The 11,223-nt window shown below is 33.4% G+C and overlaps 1 protein-coding gene across 1 annotated transcript in view; it reads right to left on the bottom strand.

The window, feature by feature from the left end:
- The window catches only part of ACBD5 (acyl-CoA binding domain containing 5), a gene marked incomplete at its 5' end in the record, with an annotated part of 31,813 nt that extends 21,538 nt beyond the window's left edge, over window positions 1-10,275 (bottom strand). Inside the window, 5 exons of the mRNA XM_019634905.1 lie at window positions 1,498-1,604; window positions 2,369-2,572; window positions 3,463-3,597; window positions 10,034-10,066; window positions 10,161-10,275. Coding sequence (XP_019490450.1) covers window positions 1,498-1,604; window positions 2,369-2,572; window positions 3,463-3,597; window positions 10,034-10,066; window positions 10,161-10,275 — 594 coding nt within the window. The remainder of the gene's footprint in view (window positions 1-1,497; window positions 1,605-2,368; window positions 2,573-3,462; window positions 3,598-10,033; window positions 10,067-10,160) is intronic.
- Window positions 10,276-11,223: the final 948 nt, after the last annotated feature.

The raw sequence follows: 11,223 nt of genomic DNA, 5'->3' as shown, positions 1-11,223 counted from the left end.
ACCTAGGAAACTTGTGGGTGACAACCTATAATTAACCTAGACTTAGTGAGGATAGTGATGTGGTGGGGCTCTTGTATCTAATCTAAAGGTTTACTTCAGGAAAGAACACCTGCCTTAGGGTTCACAGGATATGCGGGTGTTAACTTGGTGAATGGTGAAATACGTTCTAGCAAAATGAATGCAAAGATGCTGGTGCTGATGGAGAGAAGGGGAAGGGACTTGACATATTAGAGGAACAGAGAGAAAGCCCCGGTGGGTGTGAGTAAAGCCCAAACAGGACAGTGGTGTGAACAGCAGCCAAAAAGGTAAGTGGGAGCCAGATCTGACAGAGCCCGATGAGATTTCAGTCTATTAACTGATTTACAGAGAAAATAGAAGCAAACTCAGAATTTAGTACCCAGATAGTTACTGATTTTAATTAACCCCATCCAGTCCTTTTTCACCAACCTTCCCTAACCAAATCTCTTTAAAAAGAGAAAATAGAAAATAAAAGGAAATACAGATTTTTATCATTCATTTCTCATTAATTTCAGCTATTCCTCAGTTTAGCCTCCTTACCATTATTCTTCCCATCTATGCTAGTCATTTGTGTTTGACCTTAGAAAATATTTTGTTCATGTGTTTTTAAAATTTGAGAAAGCTAAGAGATAAATTTAATTACATTATGAAATTTTTCAAAATGGGAAACACACACAAAAAAATTAAAATCATTATTTCAGGCAGGCAAAAGATAAATAATTTTCTATAAGACAAACTTGAACTTTGTTAGAACAGGGGTGGGGAAATAGTAGGGGAAAAATACAAAACCACCAAACAAAAAAACAGCTGTCCAAACCACCCCTAGCCATTATCAGAAAAAGTTGTGAAAGAGAGAAAAAAAAAAAAGTCTTATACTTTTAATAATTTTTTTCAAATGTTAGCTTCCAATACTGAATCTTAATTAACTGAAATTTGAATAGTATTTCCACTCAAAATTTCAGTTCAATGTATTAAAGTCAATGTGAAGAACAGATTCATTTTTTTGAATATTCAATTTTTTAATATTTATTGATGTTTCAGACATAGGGACTAGCATAAGGAGTTTACCTCTTGCTTCCCCATCTCACTTCTCCCAGAATATTTATAAATATAAATACAGTAATACCTTGGTTTGCGAGCATAATTCATTCCAGGAACAAACAACTCGTATTGCACGACATCGCTCATTTACCATGTTAAAATGTATTAAAAACACTCGCAAACCAAGTTACTCACAATCCAAGATTTTACTGTATATTATAAATTATAATATTATATTTAAATGTTTTTTTGAATATTCAGGAGTTTTATATACTTTATAATTCACAAGAAATAATTTAAAATAAAAATGTTTAAACATTTTAGAGGTATGTTTTCAAAGTGATGAACAGCATGTACATCTGCTATGAACAGAAGTTATGTATCGAATTCTGATATACCACTTTGAAAACTTACCAATTAAAAAAATGTCATTTTTACCTCTTCTTGTCCAAATTGCTCCATGGAATCACAGTAAACTTCACTGTCTGAATCGCTTGTCAAATGCTGAATTCCCAAAACATCTTCAACATGATCATCATTTATATCTAAATATGAATAAATATCCAGGTAGAATAATTACTCTCTAATTGAAGAAAAATGCATTTATTCCATTTTCAAAATGTATTAGCTCTACATTATTTTCATACTGGGAGACAAATTTGATTTACTAAGCCACACTTTTTTCTTTTAGCTTACCAAAACTTTAAATTTAGTTGACAAATTTTATTTTAAAAGATTACAAAATATTTTATCATAGAATTATACAAAGACACTGTACTGTCCAGGTCAAACCTTGCAAAACTTAACATTATAAGAGAAAACTGACAATCAGCTAGGAAGCCTAAATTTGGATGCAAGTATTCAAGATTGGTTGTTAATATTTACAAATTATATTTCTTGGTTTCTTGGCTGAATTGCAACAATGTTAATAATTCACCATATATGTATTATAGGCTCACCCCTACAGCCCTAAGATATGAAGAGTATAACTTATCTTGCTGATTGCAGAACGGTATCATATAATCAGAGGTTTAAGTTAAAAGAAACATGAGGAATGAAAGTAAAAACTTCAAAATTTTATTTTAAAATGCCATACAAAAACAGTTGAAAAATCACAATAAAAATGTAAAAGCCCTGGCCATAATTCACTGTCTTTCAAAGATTTAAATCCTCATAATATTAATAAACCTGAAGATATTACTGAGTAAGTGGTTTAAACTTTAAACTGCTGCTAAACATCCTGAAATTATTAAAAGAATATTTTATTCATAGGGAGGAGGCTGAACAAGTAATTATTATGGGAGAATACCTTGATGAATGCAGACAGCAGTTTTTTCAGTTTGCTCCAAGTTTGGATCTACAGGTTTTATTTCTTCAGTGCTGCTGCCACTCAGGGAAGAACTGGCCTGAGTATCGCACTGTCCATTCTGAACAAGGCTGTCTTCATCATAGCCATTAGTGACAACAATTTCCAAATTCTCATAGTCTGTGGATTTCTTCATCATTTTCTTACCTTGTATGTGAAAATGAAAAAATTCATAAAAGTTCACATGAGGTCAACTTCTGTATATGATGTTCTAATATCAAGTAGTCATTTCCCAAACCTACCATAATCCCTTTGATGGGTTTTCTACTTGGATCAGAGAGATGGGGTGCTCCTAGAAAAGGCGTTTTTTAACATGCTGAGGGCTCAACCAAACTGTGTGGTTTTCAAAACTGCTTCAGTTCCTGTGAATTTTCTCTCTTCTAAGAGATAATCTTTCAAGGTCTTTACATTCTCTCAGCATAGGCAAATTGTTCTATGAGACCCAGCAGTACAAAATCAGCCAATAAAAACATCAAAGAAGGTATTATGCATCATACCTTAATGGAACACGAAGGCAAAACTAAGTTGTGCAGTTTGTTTTTGTGTTGTTCTGCCTCCCCTTTCTAAAACAGGCTTCCCAGAATCACTGGTACTCTTATTAATAAGGCCCCCTTCATGCAGTGTCCCATGATTCCAATGTTTCCTCTTCATTAAAAGTTCTGCCTGTATCCCATTCTCAGGATTCTATTCTTGACAAGATATTCAGAGTTCAACTTGTCTCCTCTCCATGGTGACATATGCATATTTACATTGGAAACAATACCTTAAATAAATATATTTCTAATGCAGTATTTCAGGCATTACATTTGGAGGAATGGCCTACTCTCGTTAGCCTTCAACTGATACCTATTCCATCTATTCATAAGGCTGGCTGTCCCTATACTCTGTAGTAGAGCCTTTAGGTCCACAGCAAACCTGGTTATAGGGTCAACAGCCCACATCCCACTACACGCATATAATGCCATATCAGCCCAAACTTCTCCATATCCTTTTGTCTTATTTAATGCAGAATCATTAGCCCATCATCCAAAGATTACCATTATCACTTTGTTCTGCTTCTTTCACTTCTTCTTGGGCCTCTTCTTCCTCAGACTCAGCTCCACTATCACTGCTTTCAGCTTTACCATTAACAGTTTTGGCATTTGGAGTAGAAGTTAGAACATTACCAAGATCTAAAACATGAAATGACCATTTAATCTCTAATGCTATAGCATACAATAATGCTGCAATTTATAAATAATACTGTCATTTACAAATAACTAGTAAAATAATTTTGAAAAAAAAGTTATAATCTGATATGCAATTAACAGTATTCTTTTCTTTGACTATAAATTACATATATTACATAAATAAATTCCTTCAACTAGTTTACAACAAAATGATAAAGCAATCTTAAAAACTTTTTGAACAAGGCAGAGGATAAATTATTTTTAAGTTAACCTCAATCAAAATAGTAAAGTTAGAGATGAATGATCTTTCTACAAGGCAAATGAAGAGAGCTGTTATATGCTAGCATACTGAAAACATAAATATAATATTTTTGGCCCTAACAACAGTCTTATCAATATTATAAGTGGGCTACCTTTAAACATTTAAAAAAATCTTTTAATAAGCTTTAGGGCTTCCGGTACATAACTTATTAATGTGACTTTATAGTTAAACTTTTTTTAAAAAAAGTATCAATTAATGCTATTAATCATTTATAAAGGCAATTGACCTATTGCCCAAAGTCATACTTTGCGAGTAAACACATCAGAGTTTCTCCAATGTTAAAATGCATAAAGAATCACCTGAGATCCAGTTAAAATCTCAGTAAGCCTGTGGTGATCGAAGATTCTGCCTTTCCGTAAAGCTCCCATGTGATGCCAGTGCTGTTGGCTACTTGACCACATTTTGAGATACAGGAAATTATTAATACATTCCCATCAACTCTTTAAGATACTAAAGGCCTCCTAAGTGGCTATTGGCCCAAAACAGTGGTCTTCCTACATAAGCTTTTGGGGTTTATTTTGACTATACAAATGTATTTTGAATGCTTCCCTGCATCCCAAACAACATAATAAATTTCAAAATCTTAACATAGATCTTAAACAGTCAGGCCTATATTCTTATTTAAGTCTAACTAACTAATGGCACAAAGGACTAAAAATTCAACTCTTATCTAATGTGACTCTCTCTTACTCTCCCCCAACAACCCGAAAAAAACAAGAACGACAACAAAACAAAAACAAAAACACTTACCGCCCACAGACATCTTCAACTAAACTAACAGGGAAACCTCATCAAATGGATAGCTGTCAAAAACTACTTAACAGCAGCAAAAACATCATCACAACAGTTCTGTGATGAGAGTTGTAGAAAGCACAGAGAATTTCTAGGCAAGTTAGGCAAGAAAAAAAAGATAAAAAACATCCAGATTGGAAAGACAGAGGTAAAACCATCTCTGTAGATGACATGCTCTTCTATACAGAAAATCCTAAGAAATCTACAAAAAACTATTAGGACTAAAAATAGTTCGGCAATGTTGCAGGGTACATGGTCAACATACAAAAATCAATTGTATTTCTATAAGCTAACAATAAGTCTAAAACTAAAATTAGAAAACAATTCAAGTTACAAAAGCCCCCAAAAGAATTAAATATTTACTAATACACTGCAAATGACAAAACATTGTTGACATTAAAAAAGATCTAAGTAAATTACCCAGAGGAAATATTTTTGAGATGAAAATATTCCCCAAAATGATCTATAATTCATTGCAATCCCTATCAAAATCCTAGCTTGCCTTTTTTTGCAAAAAATTGACAAGCTGATTCTAAAATTCATATGGAAATGCAAGGGATCCAGAATAGTTAAGACCATCTTGGAAAAGAACAAAGTAGGACAATTCATACTTCCCGACTTCAAAACTTACTACATACGGTATGTATATTCTAAAAAAGCCCAGGTGACACAGGTACATCCTACATCTTTTCTACCAGGCCTAAATGACTATTTTGAACAACATGCTTTGTTTACCAAAAAAAAACCAACCCTGCGTGTCTGGGTGGTGGAGCGGCCTCCCACGAACTCTTCTGCAAATGGGCTCCGTGGCCTATCGCCAAACCCCCATGATCACGTGCCAAGGCCCGCCCGCTAGGGGTCGCNATGTTGCTATTATCTTTAACCTATTATTTTGTGACTATTCAATAAAGATTTTAGATAAAAGTACAGTACTAAGAAATCCTCAAAGCAGTTTAAGGACTTCCCATTCAGAGTGAAGAAATTTAGCCATCAACACGTGCGGCTCTTAAGATATGCTTCACCAATTAGAATACTCTGTTCATTACATACAGTCTATTAGACTATGTTATGTGTTTTGTTAGACACTTATAAAGTATGCCAACAGTATTTAAAACATCAAATGTTAGTTAACTGGAAAAATGGCAGAGGTAAGTCTGGATATTTTATGATTCTTTTAAGTATATTAAAAATCAAATTTCTGTTCAACTATAGTAGGACATTTGGCTTAGATAAAATGTTATCACAGTACCTGAGTCATGTTCCTCGTTAATTATTACCTTAAAGGCTCAAAGCAAACAATGCCACTTCACAAAAGTACTTATTTTTCATGGCAGGTCAAAGAGTCAGGAGAGTTTATGTCTTTCTTTAACTTAGTTTGGAAGTTATTCTTGGCATAATAACTCCATTAAAGGAAAGACTAACTAAAAATGCTTTATTACTCTTGATGCACCTACCCCTTTTTTATTTTATTGTTTTTCTCTCCTCCCCAAAACTTTCCCATTTGTGTGAAATTGTGTTAAGAGCACACAGAGGATAAAAATTGTATCCTGTACCTAGACCACTTTATGCACAGGATGATACTGGGTTATCGGAAAAGTCATGACACATTTTTGCAACGAAAAGCATAGAAAAAATACGTCATGAGTTTTCTGACAACCCAATACATAATCATAAATAACAACCATATAATAATTATGTCATTATAGTAAAATGTCTTTCATAGCTTTCTAGATAAAATTACCATTTATATCTTCCAATAGGATCCCAGAATCCAGGCCTTGAAAGTTTACAGGGTCCTTCGGTTGCCTGCTTATAGAAGCTATAGAACTTGAGCATCATTTCATTTGTTGGCTGAAATGAACCTATTGGAAACATACATTAAATACAGATCAATCNCTTCTCTTCAGTAACAGACATCACTACTGTATGATGAAATACTGGAAAGGTACAGGTATACTGTATTGTAAAGCAAAGGCTAAATTCCTTGGACTTTTTGTATCAGATAAACACATCTCTTAAAGCCATCTAAATCCCACGGCCCTGCTCTCTGTTCAATAGACAGTCTCAGCAATCACTAATCCAAGTGTCCCAAATGCATCTGACATTTTGAGAAGTGTCCTATATCCCAAACCTGAGTATGTTGATCACTAGAAAGCTGTATCACCCACTGCAAGTAAAGTAATTGGCATTCTGTTTTTTTCGTAAATCTCCAAAAGATGGTTATTATGAGTCAAGCCTTAAAAAGCAAATCAACCTTCAGTACTCAGAGAAAGCCAACGTTCTGGACTTACAGAGCTTGGACCAGGCCCTCAGCCATGGTAACTCAGGTCCATCCTTTCTGAGGCGGTTCTAATCCTCCCTCTATTAGTGATTATCCCATCCTGTTGGAAATCCTGAAACAGTCTGGGGTTTTGCTGGAGCATTTGCTTTTTTGTTTGTTTTTTTACAAGAATCCCTAGTGATTCTAATGTGCAGCTACAGTTGAGTACAGTAGTCCCCTTACCTGTAGCTTCACTTTCCAGAGTCTCACTTACCCGCAGTCAACCATGATCCAAAAATATTAAATGGAAAATTCCAGAAATAAGCAATTCATAAGTTTTCAATTGCACGCATGATGAAATCTCACCTGAGACATGAATCATCACTTTGTCCAGTGTCTTCATGCTGTATATACTCCCTGGCCCTGAGTCACTTAGTAGCTATCTGGGTTATTAGATTGACTATCAGGGTATCAGAGTGCTTGTGTTCAAATAACCCCTTAATAATGGCCCAAAAGTACAAGAGTAGTGATAATGGCAACTCAATTTATTTTTAAATATCTCAATATGCCAAAAAAGAAGCAGTAAAGTGCTTCCTTTAAGTAAAAAGGTATGTATGTATAGGAAAAAATAATATGTAAAGGGTTCAGTACAATCCACGGGTTCAGACTTGCACTGTGAGACTTGGAACATATCCCCACAGGTAATGGGGGGCTACTGTACACTGATATCTCTTTAAATCAACAGACATAATGTACATTATTCAAGTACTGGTTGAATTTTCTGGAAATCCCCATAAGATAGCCTGTAAAATTGTACAGAAAATAGAATTTTATATTTCCTCCTGATTATGAATCAAAATAAACTTTATTTTAAAAAACATGGATTATTTCCCCTAAACCACATTAGTTATTCTCANGCTACCATTTTCAAGAACACTGCTACTCTTAATATCAAAATGAAGTCAATTTTGAAGTTGTCCTTGATGAAAGGACCTCTTCAGCTACTGGTATGAAATTTACATTGGGGGAAACAAAAGTGGGAAGTCCAGTTTGAGGCCAGTTTTTTCCTGCATCCATAAAAGCTTGAGAAACTCTGTGAAGGCCTGTCAGTGAGTACTGACGATGCCAGAGAATTATTCCTGTCTCTGCTTACTTTACTACCAGCTTTAAAACCAGCCTTCACAAAAACAGGATTACTCAGACTATTTCCATGTTACAGTAATCCTCCCTCCAGTCACTCTATCTAAATACCCTATATTTTTTTCCCCTCAGAGAACTTATCACCATTTGCAACATATCTGAATTATTTACTTATTCACTGTCAGCTCCCCTATACGAAAATGTAAGCTGCACTGAAGGAGGAGATTTGTTTTTTTTTCTCTACAGCATCTCTTAGGACCCGGGATACAGCCTGACAAAGAACAGGGGCTCAGTATTTGTTAACTGTTGAGGCTCACAAAGCTTAACTTTCAGGGTGTGCCACTTGCATGGGTCCCTGTGATTGCTAGAAGTTGTAGCATGTTGTAGGTTGGGTGAAGTCAGGTTGTATATAGGATGCCTTTCATATAAGGAATTTTGATAAATTACCTAAAGAAAGAGACCTGGATTCAAGGCTCTATATGCTATGATCTTCCTTTTCTTAACTCAATATTCACAATTTTGTATGTGTTCAAATGACTATGTTTTAAACTATAATTTTCTTAATCCCATTAATTCATTTTTTTCCCTGCCATGTCTTACTTTGTTTTATTTTATGCAGATTTTTTAAACCAAATTCAGATAATCCTTTAACTTTTCATGACCTCATAAAATTAAACAGAGATTTTCCGTTTTTTTCAGGTGTACAACACAATGATGCGATATTTGTATATATTGTGAAATGATCACCACAGTAAGTCTAGTTACCCTCCATCACCATACAGTTACAGATTTTTTTTTCTTGTGATGAGGATTTTTAAGATCTACTCTCTTAGAAAATATAGTTAATAATATTGTAACAGCTATGTATGGTGCCAGATGGGCCCTAGACTTATCGGAGAGGATCACTTCCTAAATTATATAAATGTCAAACCACCGTGTGGTACACTTGAAACTAACATAAAATAACATTTAATGTCAACTGTAATTAAAAATAAAAAGATCTACTCTTAGTAACTTTCAAATATTCAATATAGTATTATTAAGTGTAGTCACCATGCTGTACATTATATCCCATGACTTATTTATTTTATAACTAAAAGCGTGCACCTTTTGACTCCCTTCACTCATTTTGCCTACACCACAACACCTGCCCCCTTTCCACCCCTGGGAACCACCAATATGTTCTCTGCATCTATAAGCTAGGTGGTTTTTTTTTTAGATTCCATGTAAGTGAGATCATATAGTATTTGTCTTTCCATTAATTCTCTTTTTTGACAATACCTATTCATTCCTTACTATAAACAATTATAAATTATTTACTTTTCTTNATGGGCTCATTTCACTCTTTCTAAAAAAATTTAAAAAGCAAATGTTTACAGTTAATACCAGCAAATGTGTATGTTATTTGCAACTCCTGCTAGTATGTTCAAGATAGACCTTTCAATTCTTTACCGAGATCATGAAAACAGAATTCTAAAAAGAGAAACCAAGCTAAGTGAATTCACTGATGTCTTGTTTTAGCTTGCTAAGCTACAGTTAAACCATACTATAAATGTATCACTTTAAAATAAGCTAGAAAATCATTTCAGCCATGGTATTGCTAACATAATTCATAAAGCAAAATAGAAAATATAACCCATCAAAATAAAACTATGAATTCTGTTATAATTCTGTAAGTACTAAGAGAACCACCTATCAAGTCGCAGTAAGTTAAGGGTTCAAACTTAAGAGTTTCTAATATTTTTTAACTTTACGTGATGTGTTTGCTTGGATTCAAAATTCCTGAGTGACAGGAAAAAGACACAACTAAATAAAAAAGAAAGAAAACTCTTGAGTGACAAGCTTATAAATTATACAAATTTGTGCAGAATTCTTTGGCATGTCAATTTTAAACAAAATTTTTACATGGATTTCATTAGTCCTACCTTCTAAGTATTTAGAGATTTTCTCCAGTCGGACTGGCATGTGAAATTAAAAAGAAATTAGACATATAAATATTAATGCATGCATAATGTCAGTTGCTGAATTTAAAATGAGGTAAAATGGTCCAACCTGAAGTTAAATCAGAACTTCTGCCACTCTTTTTGTCCTCTACAATTTCATAAAATGGGCCTATGACATGTAGCAATTCTTCAACTTTCTCAGTCATCGGCATAGTTTCAAGAATCTACAATCAAAAGAAATAAATCTTGTGAAATCAAAAACTATTAATCTGATCTATACTAGTATCAAATAATATAACATTTAAAATTTATGTATTGATAATTTTGAGATGTAAGATTCATTTATAGAACTCCCTAAGTATCTATATTAATTACATACTTAACGTATATAACCTCCTAGAAAAGTTTCAAGCATATTAAGATTTAAAAGTATTTTCATTTTGAAGGCTATTTCACATAGGCTTCATGTGAAATTTTACACAATAATCTACATATTGTGCATAAAAATTAAGGGTGCAGGGTTCCATTCAAGATGGTGAAGTAGACGTACACATTTTAAAAATGTGTATTACATGTCAAATATTGTCTCTAATTCAAATGATGGCTAAAGCAAAATAAAGACAACTTAAGCTTTGGTTACCTGTAAAAAAAAAACACAACTAAGGGCACTAATGTTAAATAAAATAAAAACTGTGGAGTTAGTGTAAATTATATCTGTTCTTTAACACTATGGTATTGTTTCTAAAAGGGCACAAAAGTGGGAAATAATAACCACTTTCAGAAACCTTTATAACTTTATAACTATGGGTCAACTTAGAATCATCAAATTTAAAGAGCAAGGTATATTAACTGAAAAGACACTGAAATAGCCATCAATGGGTGACTGATAAAAGAAATTAAAAGTATTTCCATATATAGAATATTTTACAGATATTAAAAAGACGAAGGTTTGTGTTCTGATTTGAAAAATATCCATGAATTTTTTTACCGGCAAAAAGCTAGTTGCCTCACAGTATATTTAATATGATATCATTCTTGGTTTTCCCTTTTTTTAATAGGATATATATATCTTATGAATCAATCTACAAAATACAATTTAAAGTAATTACCACTAAAGAGTTAAAATAGAGTGAACAGGGAACTCATTCTTTATTTTATACTTCTTTCAATGT

The sequence above is a fragment of the Hipposideros armiger genome, unplaced genomic scaffold (genome assembly GCF_001890085.2).
Source record: "Hipposideros armiger isolate ML-2016 unplaced genomic scaffold, ASM189008v1 scaffold_2185, whole genome shotgun sequence".
NCBI lineage: Eukaryota > Metazoa > Chordata > Mammalia > Chiroptera > Hipposideridae > Hipposideros > Hipposideros armiger.
The sequence above is the reverse complement of the archived record's forward strand: the minus strand, read 5'-3'. Positions and strand labels throughout refer to the sequence as shown.